At 54.6% G+C, this 14,320-nt stretch overlaps 1 protein-coding gene across 8 annotated transcripts in view; it reads left to right on the top strand.

The window, feature by feature from the left end:
• The window catches only part of LOC105463777 (CD276 molecule), a 30,987-nt gene extending 17,202 nt beyond the window's left edge, over positions 1–13,785 (top strand). For 6 of the 8 annotated variants that reach the window (XM_071101068.1, XM_071101067.1, XM_071101062.1 and 3 more), the window contains 8 exons: positions 859–1,197; positions 1,382–1,696; positions 2,268–2,606; positions 2,791–3,087; positions 7,298–7,432; positions 8,970–9,011; positions 10,459–10,494; positions 12,218–12,698. In XM_071101068.1, coding sequence (XP_070957169.1) covers positions 859–1,197; positions 1,382–1,696; positions 2,268–2,606; positions 2,791–3,087; positions 7,298–7,432; positions 8,970–9,011; positions 10,459–10,494; positions 12,218–12,240 — 1,526 coding nt within the window. In that variant the 3' untranslated portion in view covers positions 12,241–12,698. Of the gene's footprint in view, positions 1–858; positions 1,198–1,381; positions 1,697–2,267; positions 2,607–2,790; positions 3,088–7,297; positions 7,433–8,969; positions 9,012–10,458; positions 10,495–12,217 lie in introns of all 8 variants that reach the window. The other 2 variants (XM_071101064.1, XM_071101069.1) reach the window with 1 other exon arrangement.
• Positions 13,786–14,320: the final 535 nt, after the last annotated feature.

Genomic DNA, 14,320 nt, shown 5'->3' with positions numbered 1-14,320 from the left:
ATGATTAAAATACTCCCCAGTGATTCCCATTACTCATAGAAAAACTTAGATTCCTCACTGGTTTCTCCAAGTCATCTTTGGTCTGGGTGGGACATGCCCTCCCATCAGATGCATCTGCCACATGGAACACTCCCTGATATTTCCACACAGCAAGGCCAGTCTTGCCTTAGGGCCTTCCACCTGCTGTTTCCTCTACGGGGTTCTCTGTATGTCAGCTCTTTTTCATTCCTTGTACATTTCAGCTTAATCGCTTTAGAGATCACATGCCTCACCACCGTATTTAAAGGTACGGGTGTTCTCTCTTGTATACAAACAAATCGTGTTTCTTTAGGAAAAGGAAAAAAAAGGCACTTGTGATTCTCTCTCCTCCAGAGAAAACCACTATTGACATTTTTGGTGGATACTGTTTTGGACTCCCCAGTTTATAAAATTACTTACGCTCATGGGGAAATGCACATGGCGCAGGCAGGTGTAAAGTACCTGCCAGATTTTTGAAAAGCTGTTGCTTCACTTGCTAACCTGCTGGCTTCTTTTCTTCACATACCTTAGTCACATGCTGATGAGAATCTGTGTGCCCGTTTGTCCCTCTCTCCCATTAAAATGTAACTTCTGTGGGTGTGTGACCTTAGTGTTGCTCTCTGTTGCATTTCTGACTCTTATGCTCGACACCTGCAGGTGCTCACTATATTCTCAACTGAATGAGGCCCTGAGACAATAAATTACTTTGGGTCTCAGGCTTAAAAGGAGGGGTGGATAGAGCCTGGGTTTAGCGGGGCAGGGAGGGGGACTAGGGAGGCCCAGAGAGTTCCCACCTGTCCTCAGTCCCCATTTTATGTCCCCCACTTCCCCTGCCCCCAGGAGCCCTGGAGGTCCAGGTCCCTGAGGACCCAGTGGTGGCACTGGTGGGCACCGATGCCACTCTGCGCTGCTCCTTCTCCCCCGAGCCTGGCTTTAGCCTGGCACAGCTCAACCTCATCTGGCAGCTGACAGACACCAAACAGCTGGTGCACAGTTTCACCGAGGGCCGGGACCAGGGCAGCGCTTATGCCAACCGCACAGCGCTCTTCCTGGACCTGCTGGCACAGGGCAACGCATCCCTGAGGCTGCAGCGCGTGCGTGTGGCGGACGAGGGCAGCTTCACCTGCTTTGTGAGCATTCGGGATTTTGGCAGCGCTGCTGTCAGCCTGCAGGTGGCCGGTGAGCACCGGGAGGGGGACGCCTTCCCCTTGGTTCATCCTCCATTCCCCCTGCAGCCCACTCCCTGCTACACCACTGCTCCCAGAACCCCAGCCCCAGTGCTGATTCCTGTACTCAGCCCCATGCATCCTTTTCGTTGTCTGCCATTGCCCTGCCCTTGATCCCTGTCCTCTGCCACCTCCAGCTCCCTACTCGAAGCCCAGCATGACCCTGGAGCCTAACAAGGACCTGCGGCCCGGGGACACGGTGACCATCACGTGCTCCAGCTACCGGGGCTACCCTGAGGCCGAGGTGTTCTGGCAGGATGGGCAGGGTGCGCCCCTGACTGGCAACGTGACCACGTCGCAGATGGCCAATGAGCAGGGCTTGTTCGATGTGCACAGCGTCCTGCGGGTGGTGCTGGGTGCGAACGGCACCTACAGCTGCCTGGTGCGCAACCCTGTGCTGCAGCAGGATGCACACGGCTCCGTCACCATCACACCCCAGAGAAGCCCCACAGGTTTCTTTGCTTCAATGTCCCCCTGGGGGAGGGGGGTTCTGCTTCTATCAGCAGGGGTTGGGAGCTCCGAATCTGGCCCCACCTTCAGTCTCCCGGAACAGCGAGTTGCCTCCTAATGATAGGGAGAAAGATAACGGGGAGGTGGGGGTGTTCATTGGATGGGGTTGGGGGCGGAGCAATCACAGGCCTTCTTGGCTTTCCTGACTTCAAGGCTCTGGAAGCCTCTGGGAAGACTGGAGCCACATCTGGGTTAGCAGATGGGTGGGAGAAAGAAAGGAGTCCTGATGGCAGGATTCACCAGGGCTGGAGTCGGTGAGGGTCATCTACCCCAGGCCTGGCCCTGGGATTGATCTGGTCAGGCCAGGACCCACCTGCTGTGATTGTTCTCAGAGGACTGAGAAGACTCCATATCTGAGAGTCCTCAGGCTTAATTTACTTTTGCATCTAAGAAGAAAATAGGAAGACGGAACAGGGTCTGGGAGTTGATGGGGGAAGAGGTTGGGAGACTTGGATGGTAGCCTGGAGAGTCCTGCTTCTCCTCACCACCCTGCCCCTCTGATCCCGCCCCCAGGAGCCGTGGAGGTCCAGGTCCCTGAGGACCCGGTGGTAGCCCTGGTGGGCACCGATGCCACCCTGCGCTGCTCCTTCTCCCCCGAGCCTGGCTTTAGCCTGGCACAGCTCAACCTCATCTGGCAGCTGACAGACACCAAACAGCTGGTGCACAGTTTCACCGAGGGCCGGGACCAGGGCAGCGCCTATGCCAACCGCACGGCGCTCTTCCTGGACCTGCTGGCACAGGGCAACGCATCCCTGAGGCTGCAGCGCGTGCGTGTGGCGGACGAGGGCAGCTTCACCTGCTTCGTGAGCATCCGGGATTTTGGCAGCGCTGCTGTCAGCCTGCAGGTGGCCGGTGAGCACCGGGAGGGGGACGCCTTCCCCTTGGTTCATCCTCCATTCCCCCTGCAGCTCACTCCCTGCTACACCACTGCTCCCAGAACCCCAGCCCCAGTGCTGATTCCTGTACTCAGCCCCATGCATCCTTTTCGTCATCTGCCATTGCCCTGCCCTTGACCCCTGTCCTCTGCCACCTCCAGCTCCCTACTCGAAGCCCAGCATGACCTTGGAGCCTAACAAGGACCTGCGGCCCGGGGACACGGTGACCATCACGTGCTCCAGCTACCGGGGCTACCCTGAGGCCGAGGTGTTCTGGCAGGATGGGCAGGGTGCGCCCCTGACTGGCAACGTGACCACGTCGCAGATGGCCAATGAGCAGGGCTTGTTCGATGTGCACAGCGTCCTGCGGGTGGTGCTGGGTGCGAACGGCACCTATAGCTGCCTGGTGCGCAACCCCGTGCTGCAGCAGGATGCGCATGGTTCTGTCACCATCACAGGTACGGGCAGATGAACAGCTGGGGAAGGACAGCGCGAGTAACTGCCTCTTTACCGGACCCTAAGGTGGAATTTCCGTAGGTTTGGGTGGCCAGAAGACTTTTTCAAAATCCCTTTCATAGACGTCAGGTGCTCACACTCTTCCCCACAAGTCCTTAAGGGACTCGAGCTGATAAGAACCATTTATAATGTTTGCCTTCCTAAGAGTGCTTTTCGTGGCACCTATGCTTCTTATGCAGAGGACAAAGTACCTGCCCGGAATTTGGAGGCATGGGCAGGAATGCTGGGGCAGCCACAAGGCATGGCCCAGGGGACTTGTGTGAGTGTGCTTTCCAACAGCAACTCCTCTGAGTGGTAGGAAGGTATTCTGGGTCCGTGGATGCCATCTGATTCTGAAGCCCTGAGTGACAGCTGGACCTCCCCAGTTAGTCCTCAACACCTGAGTCAACGTCAGCTCTTCTTCCTGCAGACTTGAGCTCCACCCAGGCAGCAGTTGGATGGGCAGGGGCTGTCTCTGCTGCCCCCATGTGGTCAAACACCAGATAGAGGCTGCCCCTTTAGTGAGTCTTAGTCTCTGGTTTCCAGGTCCTAGCCTGGTGGGCACCTCTTGTGCCTGAGGGTGTGAAGGGTGTTGAGGTCAAGAGCCACAGTCTCCATCTGTGTTTGGCCCTGAGAGGCCTCTAGTTAGTCACTTCCTGGGACGATGTGCTCAGTCTGGCTCTTCAGTATCTGTCTCTGAGCTTTCCCAGGGACCTCCTCCTGGTACACAGTGAGGTCAGGACAGCAGGTTTTGTCTGTCTGGTTCTCCTCTTGTCTTCTGACGACTTCCACCTGACCCCCAGCCCATCCAAGTTCTGATCTCGCCCCCAGTTTCCAGGTCTGCACACACCTCAGGACTCACTGACTTATTCCTGTCCTTTTCCCCTTGAGCCCTATGTGGTCCCCACTTCTGACAAGCTCGGAGCCACGGCCCATCACATCGTCTGCTTGGAGTTCAGGCTCACTCCTCCTTCTCTCTTAGGTGTTTCCTTCCAGCAAGGATGTGCTCCCTCTGCCCACCCCTTCCCCAAGATGGAAACCACTCCCCTCCTGGAGACCCCATGGGCCTGTGCTATCCAGGAGAGAGTGGCTGCCCTGAGCTCTCTAATGTTCTGAGACATGTCCTTGACCTTTTAGAGAATAGCATATGGTCTAGTGGTGAAAATGCTGTTCACAGGAGAAAAGAAGAAATACAAGATAGAGTGATCTTGGCAGAGGATATGAAGCTTTCAGAGGAGGGAGGGTGGTCGTGAGGACACCTCCAGGGGCAAGTGGGAGCTGAGAAGGCCTTGAAGCATAAGGGGTCTTTGTGGTCATTTGCACCCTGGGCTGAGCTGGATATTTGCGATGCTGTGCAGAAAGGACTTGTGAGTATAAATGTGATTGCAAAGAGAATGTTTCTCACCTAAGAGAAAATTCTCTATTTTAAACTTGAGTAGCTAACATGTAAAGTGATTTCAAAAGAATTTAGGGCCGAGTGTGGTGGCTCACACCTGTAATCCCAGCACTTTCGGAGGCCAAGGCAGGTGGATCACTTGAGGTCAGGAGTTTGAGACCAGCCTGGTCAGCATGGTAAAACCCCGTTTCTACTAAAAACACAAAAATTAGCTGGGTGTGGTGGCACGCACCTGTAGTCCCAGCTACTTGGGAGGCTGGAGCAAGAGAATTGCTTAAACCTGGGAGGCGGAGGTTGCAGTGAGCTGAGATAGTGTCACTGCACTCCAACCTGGGTGACAGAGCAAGACACTGTCTTAAAAAATAAATAAAAATAAAAGAGTGATTTCATTGTGACCGTTGTTGCCAAGCACATTTTACAGATGAAGAAACTGAGGTCCACAGAGAAGGGGGAGCTTTCCCAAGGTCACAGACTGGCACAATGGTTCTGAGTCTTTGGGGTCAGACCCCTCTTTGAAAATTGGATAAATGATCAATGCAGCAGTTTGCATGTAACTCTGGAGGGTTCGCTGCCTCTCTAAACTCCTCCGTGGATCCGCAGGCCTAGGCTCCAGCACCCTGCAGCGAGGAGATGAGCCACGATCAGAATCCAACTTTGGCCTCTCAGCCTAATTTCCTCTCCTCCCCACCAGCCAGCCTCCTGTTTTTCTTAGAGTAGTTCTGGCCTACTTTGGAGCCCTTGGCCTGTATTTTGCTTCAGGCAGCTTTGTGTCATGTAAAACATTCTGGGATCAGGCTTTCAGTCCTCCAGCTGGTCTGTCCCATACCTGACGAAGTTAGTGAAGTTGAGTGTGCTGTGCAGGGCCTCTCAGAGGGGGATTTATAGAGCAAGCCCTGGAGATGTGGCCTGAACCCTAGCTCTGTCCTTTCTTGGGTGAACAGGGCAAATCTAATTTGTGTTCCAGGGACAACACTAGCTAAGGGGGAACATGGAAAGAGACCCTCTGCTTGAGCATTTCTTTTTTTTTTTTTTTTTTGAGACGGAGTCTTGCTTTGTCGCCCAGGCTGGGGTGCAGTGGCCGGATCTCAGCTCACTGCAAGCTCCACCTCCCGGGTTTACGCCATTCTCCTGCCTCAGCCTCCTGAGTAGCTGGGACTACAGGCGCCCGCCACCTCGCCCGGCTAGTTTTTTGTATTTTTTAGTAGAGATGGGGTTTCACCGTGTTAGCCAGGATGGTCTCGATCTCCTGACCTCGTGATCCACCCGTCTCGGCCTCCCAAAGTGCTGGGATTACAGGCTTGAGCCACCGCGCCCGGCCTGCTTGAGCATTTCTGTGGCTCTGCCCCCTCCTCTGCCGTCAGAGCCCCATGATGGGATTTCCCGGGTGGCGGTGGTTGTTTTTTTTACTGTGTGCTCTGTGGACGGGCCCTCTTGGCCACCACATTAGCTGCTGCCCTCCTTTTCTGCATACCTCTCTTCATCACTGGGGCGATGGATCCCTCTGCTTCCAATGGCCAGCGCAGCAGTTTTACCAGCGGTGCCTATTGAAGGTGACATCTACAGATCCCTGCATGAGGTGCACCTATGCTGGGGTCTCTGCTGCCAAAGGGTCCATGGCACTGCGCACTGCACTGACAGGGCCTCCTGCAGAAGGTGCTGAGGCCCTGGGCACGCATCGTCTCCAGAGAGCAAAGGAAAGCAGCACTGTCTTTTTCAGACTTTTCCTCTCAAGACCTCTGCCCAGGACCCAGCTGGGTGCAGGGGCCAGCCTGGAGGATGGTGTGTAAGATGGAGCCACACAGGCTGTGCTCAGAACAGCTCCTGGCCCTGCCCAGCTTTGGGTTCTCAACTTCATCCCTCTTGATGTGAGCTCTAAGAGGAGGGGCCTCAGTGTTTCACGTAAATATCCCCCTGGCAAGGCCCCTGCAGACCTACCTGACTCCTTGGGGAAACTCCCAGCCCTCGCTCCAGCCCCCTCAGTGACCTCATCTGTATGTAGGGCTCAGCACATGTTTTCTGTAAATGGCCAGGGAGTAAATGTTTTTAGGCATCGTGGGCCACACACCATCTCTGTTGCTGCTGCTTCTCCTTCTGTTCCTCCTCCGCCTTCCCCCATCTTTTTTTGGTATTCCTTTACAAATGTAAAAACCATCACTAGTTTGTGGACTGTACAAAAACAGGCCACAAGCCAGCTTCGGCCCATGGGCCGTCGCTTGCTGCCTCCTGATCCGTAGAATGGAAAACGTCACCAGGTGGGAATGGAGCAGTCAAAAGAGGGCCTCTGGAGGAGGTGAATAGTGAGCTAGGTAGAGAGTTTGGGAAACTGATAGCAATAGTGCAGAGGTTGGAAGGAGCCAGTTGCTTCTGGGGAGAATGGTTAGGACACCAGTTTGGCTGGAGCTGAGGCTCCTATAGTAGAATTAGAAAGAAAGGTTAGGGGAGGGTAAGCAGCAGCCAGCTTATAGAGGTCCTTGAATCACCCTTGAAGCTTGAAGCATTATTCTAAAGTCACTAGGGAGCCATAGAAGGTTCTTGAGCATCATTCAACCACAGACTCTTCAATCCTTCCTGGTTGAGGCGTGTCCCCATCAGCCAGGGTTGTATCAGGGTTTGGGGAGTGTATGGCGAAGGGACTATGGGAACTTCAGTGAGCTTTATTCATAGTGTTAGGGCCCAGTGAGGGTGGGAGCCCCTGTTCACACTTGGAGCCAATGGTGCTGTCCTCCGGGACATGGGGCCAAGCTTGACGGTCTCACCGTTCCTACTTTTTCTCTCAGGGCAGCCCATGACATTCCCCCCGGAGGCCCTGTGGGTGACCGTGGGGCTCTCTGTCTGTCTCGTTGCACTGCTGGTGGCCCTGGCTTTCGTGTGCTGGAGAAAGATCAAACAGAGCTGTGAGGAGGAGAATGCAGGTGAGGGTGTGTGTGTGTGCACTTACGTGTCTTGGGGTATGTTGCTGTGTCTTTGGTGTCAATAGAGTGTCACTTTCTAGAGACAGAATGAATGTGAGTGTGCAAAGGGGGCTGGATTTGTCTGTGTGTGACCTTGAGTCTATGTCGTGTGTGTGTGAACAAGCATGAGCCTGTCTGTCCATGTGTAGATACCACAGGATGAGTGTGGATGAGTGTGACTGGAAGGTGGTGGGAGTGTAAGGCCAAGTGCTACAAGGGGATGAGTGTGTCTGTGTAAACAAGTGTGCCTGTGAAAGTGTAAGTGTGAGAGAGCAGACCAGAGCATGGAAGCTGTGCGGCACAAATGTCGGCACGCCAGGGGCAGGCATGGCACTGGGGAGGAACATGCCTGCCTCAGAGTGAGAGGGTCTGAAGCAGCTGCCATTTGTGGGGCTGAGGGTCAGCCTGAGCTGGCATTGGTGACTGGCAAGTGGGTGAGAGGACATTAGTGGGTGGTGAGTTGACCCTGGTGGGTAAACAGATGCATGAGAGTAGATGGGTAGTCAGAGGCTGGGGATGGCTGGAGGTCAGGAAGGAGAGGGAAGAAGAGAGTGGTCAGGTGGCAGATAGGTGAGTACTTGTGAGGTGGACAGGTGGAAGGATGAGCGGGTAGACGGCTGGTTGGTTGCATCTGTTGGAGGTTGATGGTTGGCAGGGCTACTGAGCGAGCGGATGGGTGAGGTGATGCGTGGGTGGGCTGGTGGAGGGTAGGTGGGTGGTCCTTGACTGGGTATGTGGTAAGGGCTCTAGGCTTAGTGGATGGTCTTTGGCTGGGTGAATGGTGGGCTCCAGGCTGGGTGGATGGTCTTTGGCTGGGTGAGTGGTGGGCTGCAGTCTGGGTGGATGGTCCTTGACTGGGTGAGTGGTGGGCTCCAGGCTGGGTGGGTGGCCTTTGGCTGGGTGAGTGGTGGGCTCCGGGCTGGGTGGGTGGTCATTGACTGGGTGAGTGGTGGGCTACAGTCTGGGTGGATGGTCCTTGACTAGGTGAGTGGTGGGCTCCGGGCTGGGTGGATGGCCTTTGGCTGGGTGAGTGGTGGGCTCCAGGCTGGGTGGATGGTCTTTGGCTGGGTGAGTGGTGGGCTCCAGGCTGGGTGGATGGCCTTTGGCTGGGTGAGTGGTGGGCTCCAGGCTGGGTGGATGGTCTTTGGCTGGGTGAGTGGTGGGCTCCAGGCTGGGTGGGTGGCCTTTGGCTGGGTGAGTGGTGGGCTCCAGGCTGGGTGGGTGGCCTTTGACTGGGTGAGTGGTGGGCTCCAGGCTGGGTGGGTGGTCTTTGGCTGGGTGAGTGGTGGGCTCCAGGCCGGGAGCCCCTTCATGTTGTCACAGGCTGAGCTCTGCTGTGCTCTGCTCTCGGGCTCCAACCCGTGTCTAGCATTCGGACCACAGGTCAGGCCCACTCAGGCCCTGTTCACTAGCTTCCTGCACTCTTGGGTGGGAAAGTGCTGGCATGAAAATGGGCTTGTGAAAGAGTTTTGTTTATTCTGAGTTCTTGTGTTTGCAGGAGCTGAGGACCAGGATGGGGAGGGAGAAGGATCCAAGACAGGTGAGTCTGAACTTGGAGCTGGCACTCTTGGCTGGGAGAGGGACATATGGGAAAGGAGAGAGGACTCTAGGATCTGGAGGGGACAGATTTGCTGTAAGGTTTGAATGAAATATGTTCTCTGGACTGAGGCCTTGCCACCCTGGTGAGTCTGCTCTTTGCCCAGAGTTAGGCAGGAGGTGGATCACCCGGTTCCCTCCCAGGTGTGTCTTCATTTCTCCTGCCAACCTTTACCCATCTGCCAGGGCTGATTCCACCTGATTGGCCCCACAGTGTGGCGTCTGGTAGCTTCCTAGGGGTGGGAGCAGGGACTCCAGAGACAGGGCAGTCTGGGTTTAAGTTCCAGCTCCATCTCAGGTAAACAGAGTGGCCTTGAGCAAGATGGTTTGCCTCTCTGACTTCAGTTTCTTCTTATGTAAAATGGGGATAATCACAGATTCACAGGTTGTTTGAATTATTAATTTAATTAATTGAGATAACATACATAAAGGACCTAGTACCATACCTAGTGCCAAGTGCTTAATACGCTGGAGTCCTATTACTATTAGGCAAACAGCTTAAGACAATCCTGTTCTAGTTACAGGCTCTGTAGCTTTGGGCAAGGTGCCTTGCTCCTCTGGGTGTCAGTTTCCCATCTGTAAAATGTCATCCTGACCCTGCCCTGGCTGTTTTGAAGCTCTCTCAGGTGACTGGAGAGGGAGGTACTTGCAAAGGACATAGGAGCATGGCACAGTAAGCTGGGGGCCCAGCTTGGGTGGTGCCCAGGCACTGGTGCCCATGGCTGCTGGAGGCCGACTTCCAGGGGATCCTAGGCTGGGAGAGGCAGGTTTCCGCTGAGCCATTTGGGATGGTTCCAGTTAATGCCGGTTTCCTCCCCACCCCCGCAGAAGGAAGGGCAGGAGATTGACACTTGGGGACTGCTATAAATTATGCCAATTAATTCTTTGCCTGTTGGTGCCCAGTGTGGCAGGCATAGAGACAGCTCTGGGATCAGACCTCATTTTTCATGCTCAGAGGCAGATGTAGTTGGCAGAAGGGAGGGAGTGGGGAGAAGAGTGTGGGTGAGGGAGTTGGTTAGTCTCATTCCACATGGTCCCAGGCCCACCTGCAAATCTGCCAGCCTCCTTTAGCTTCTCACATCACCCTGTGTGTAGAGTGGGCTCAGGGCAGTTCCGCAACTCCAGCTGGAGGTGGAGGGCTCAAGGGTTGTCCCATTCTACAGATGCAGAAAACTAAGGCCCAGAGAGAATGACAAGCTACAGAGTGGAACTGGGACCTGGGGCTGGGGCTTCGGGCAGCAGCCTAGGGCCCCTTCCCCTGTGCTGTGAAGTGGTCCCACTCTGCTAACTTCTCCTGCCCTTTCCAGCCCTCACTCCTTCCTCTGCCTGACTCTCTACCCCACCACCTGCCACAGTTCCTCACCATGTATGCCTCCTTTTTTTTTTTACAGCCCTGCAGCCTCTGAAACACTCTGACAGCAAAGAAGGTAAAGACACCTGGGCTTGAGATTGTGTCTGTGTATGCACACATCTGTGTGTGAGAGACTGAGAGGGTGGGTAGGCATCATCCTTTCACTGGTGACCTGAGGCCCCCTCTGCAGGAGAACAGCCTCAACTTCCCCGTGGTGAGATGGCAGAGGGCTGAGTAACCAAGGTCCCATCTGCTCTAATGGGACCCAAATATGACAGAGGCTTAACCAGGACAGTTTATTCCTCCTTCCTGTGATAATGTCAGCATAGGTAATCATAAAACCACTGATGACCTGAAGCCAGGTTCTGCTTACCTGGATTCTGCCCTCTTCAACTTCAAGCTTTCATTCCTAGGTCTAAGAAGCTGTTCGAGCTCACACACCCCCTCCAGAGCCAAAGGGAGAAAAAGGAAGGATATGTTTCCTTCTAGAACTTGACTGGAAGTAGCCTGCGTCACATCCCATTGGTCAGAACCCAGGCATATGAGCCCTAACTCAGGGGAGGCTAGAGAAATGTTCAGCTGGGTAGCCATGTCCCCAGTACACAGTAGGTGGTTAGTAAATGTCCATAGTCATTATGGCCTATTGTTATAATGTCAGTGATGACATTTGGAAATGTAGGAGATAAGTCATTTCTTTCCTGTTTGTCAGAATCAAATAACCATAGAAGATTTGGGCAGATGGAGATAAAAAGTGTCAGCTTAGGCCAGGTGTGGTGCATCACGCCCGTAATCTCAGCACTTTGCGAGGCCGAGGTGGGTGGATCATTTGAGGTCAGGAGTTCAAGACCAGCCTGGCGAACATGGTGAAACCCCGTCTCTACTAAAAATACAAAAATTAGCTGGGTGTGGTGGTGCATGCCTGTAATCCCAGCTAGTTGGGAGGCTGAGGCGGGAGAATCACTTGAACCCAGGAGGCGGAGGTTGCAGTGAGCTGAGATCACACCTGTGCACTCCAGCCTGGGTGACAGAGCGAGATTCCATCTCAAAAAAAAAAAAAAAAGTCAGCTTGGTTTTGAAGAGTTTCTGGCCTGGTTGGACAAACCAGTTTGCTTCCTAATCCTGCTCCTTGGTGAGGCAGCCTGCCCCTTCAGTCTTTGGCCATGCTGGACAACCACAGAGGCAGTGCCCAGATGGGAGAGCTCCTCTTCCCAGGGACACACAGAGCTGCAAGAATGGGTGAAGGTGAGGGCAGGGGCAGGGCCCAAGCCCTTCTTCCCAAGTCTCCATTCAGCTCCAGATGCAGAGTGGGGTCTGAAATATGAGTCTTTGGGATGGCCCTCCACATGGAGACAGGAAGCTCGGGGGAAGGAGGAGGGCCCCTGCCGTGTCACTCTCAGGGAAACCAGTGTGGAGGGGACACTGGGTATGCTGCCTGCTGGACGAGGGAATTGGGCCTGGCCTTGGAGGGTGAATGGGATCTGGAGATGAGAAGGGAAAAGTGTTGCACTTAGAGGGGAGTGAAGGGAAGTGTGTAGGGCTGTGGACCTGTGGGGACTGAGAGGGGGCTGCGTGAGGTGGTCCCCCTCAGGTGCCCCGGCATGCCTGGCACCTGCATCTGTGTCTGGGCCTCCAGGGCAGTGGTCAGCATGGGGGCTCTCCGTTGGGCTGCTGTCTCACACACACTCCCCACCTGAAGTGTGACCAGGTGCCTAGGCTTCTGGCACGATCCCCAAAATAGATGCTTCTGGCATCTAATGCTTTTCCCATCCCTTTTCTTTTCTTCCCCTCATGAAATGAAGATGATGGACAAGAATTAGCCTGACCATGAGGACCAGGGAGCTGCTGCCCTTCCCTACAGCTCCTACCCTCTGGCTGCAATGGAGCTGCACTGTGACCCCTGCCCCCAACAGATGCATCCTGCTCTGACAGGTGGGCTCCTTCTGCAAAGGATGTGATACACAGACCACTGTGCAGCCTTATTTCTCCAATGGACATGATTCCCAAGTCATCCTGCTGCCTTATTTCTTACAGACACAGTACACAGACCACCCACAGCCTTATCTCTCTAAGTCATCCTGCCTGCTGCCTTGTTTCACCGTACATACATTTCCTAGCGACACAGCACACTGACCACATCGCCACCCTCTTCTTCCAGTGCTGCGTGGACCATCTGGCTGCCTTTTTTCTCCAAAAGATGCAATATTCAGACTGACTGACCCCCTGCCTTATTTCACCAAAGACATGATGCATAGTCACCCCTGGCCTTGTTTCTCCAATGGCCAATGGCCCTGATACACTAGTGATCATGTTCAGCCCGGCTTCCACCTGCATAGAATCTTGTCTTCTCAGACAGGGACAATGCGGCCTCAGCATCTCCTGGAGTCTAGAAGCTGTTTCCTCTCCCCTCCTTCCTCCAATACTGGCCTTTTCCCTCTCTGCCCCAAGTGAAGACAGTGGGCACTCTGCGCCCACCACTTGCACAGCTGTGCAGAGACCTGCAGATGCACGTGCTGGAACACGTGTGGTTCCCCCCGGCCCAGCCTCCTCTGCAGTGCCCCTCTCCCCTGCCCATCCTCCCCACGGAAGCATGTGCTGGTCACACTGGTTCTCCGGGGATCTGTGATGGGGCCCCTGGGGGTCAGCTTCTGTCCTTCTGCCTTCCCACCTCTTTGTTCCTTTCCTTTCATGTATCCATTCAGTTAATGTTTATTGAGCAACTACAGATGTCAGCACTGCGTTAGGTGCTGGGGGCCCTGCTTGGGAAGATCAAGTTCCTCCCTCAAGGACTCCCCATCCAACTGGGAGACAGACAACTAACTACACTGCACGCTGCGGTTTGCAGGGGGCCCCTGCCTTGCTCCCTGCTCCACACCTCCTCTGTACTCAAGGCTTCCTGGATACCTCACCCCCACCCCACCCCTAATTCTTACCCAGAGCATGGGGTTGGGGCAGAAACCTGGAGAGAGGGACATAGCCCCTCACCACAGCTAGAGAATCTGGTGGTATCCAAAGTGTCTGTGCAGGCGTGGGCAGGTGGGCAGGCACCAAGGCCCTCTGGACCTTTCATAGCAGCAGAAGAGGCAGAGCCCGGGGCAGGGCAGGGCCAGGAGTACTTTGGGGACATAGAGGGGACTGCCCCCCGCCCCCCCCCCATGGTGCTATTCTGGGGCCGGGGCAGTCTTTTCCTGGCTTGCCTCTGGCCAGCTCCCAGTAGAGTGAGACTTCAGATGTTCTGATGCCTTCTGGATGTCATCTCTGCCTGCCCCAGGAATGGAAGATGTGAGGACTTCTAATTTAAATGTGGAACTCGGAGGGATTTTGTAAACTGGAGGTATGTTTTGGGGAAAATAAATGTCTTTGTAAGAAACGTTTTCTCTGTGAAGTGTTTGAAAGCAGGATGGGCCCCAGGCCTCAACCGGCAGGATTCTCTCCTGGATGTTGAAGCCTGGCCCTCCTTATCTCACCGTCCTGAAATCACTGGATCTCCAAGGCCATTTGGCTCCCTCCTTGCCTTCAGGTTCCCCCTGGATAAAGTGAAGTTGGTTGTCCAGAAAGCCAGGCCCTTTGGTCACTCTATGGGGCTCCTCCCAGTGGAAGCATCACCCAATTTCTTTCCCTCAGAAAACTCAAACCTAGGCTTGTTTAGGACCTCTGCTGATGTACCCATTTTAGAGACTGGGAAGCTGAGACTCAGTAAGAAGCTGGCACCAGGAAGAATTCTGAATGCTGTTTCTGGCTGACTCAATTGGATGGGCACCGGGCCAGGGATCAGAGGTCCATTCCCAGGACAGAGTTCTGCCCTATGACCCTGAGCAGGACATTTCCCTTCTCTGAGCCTTGGCTTTCTTGTATGAAAAATAGCCACCTGTGGCCGGGCGCGGTGGCTCAAGCCTGTAATCCCA

This window comes from Macaca nemestrina, chromosome 7 (genome assembly GCF_043159975.1).
Source record: "Macaca nemestrina isolate mMacNem1 chromosome 7, mMacNem.hap1, whole genome shotgun sequence".
In the NCBI taxonomy this organism is placed as follows: domain Eukaryota; kingdom Metazoa; phylum Chordata; class Mammalia; order Primates; family Cercopithecidae; genus Macaca; species Macaca nemestrina.
This window is presented reverse-complemented; position numbering and strand designations above follow the sequence as displayed.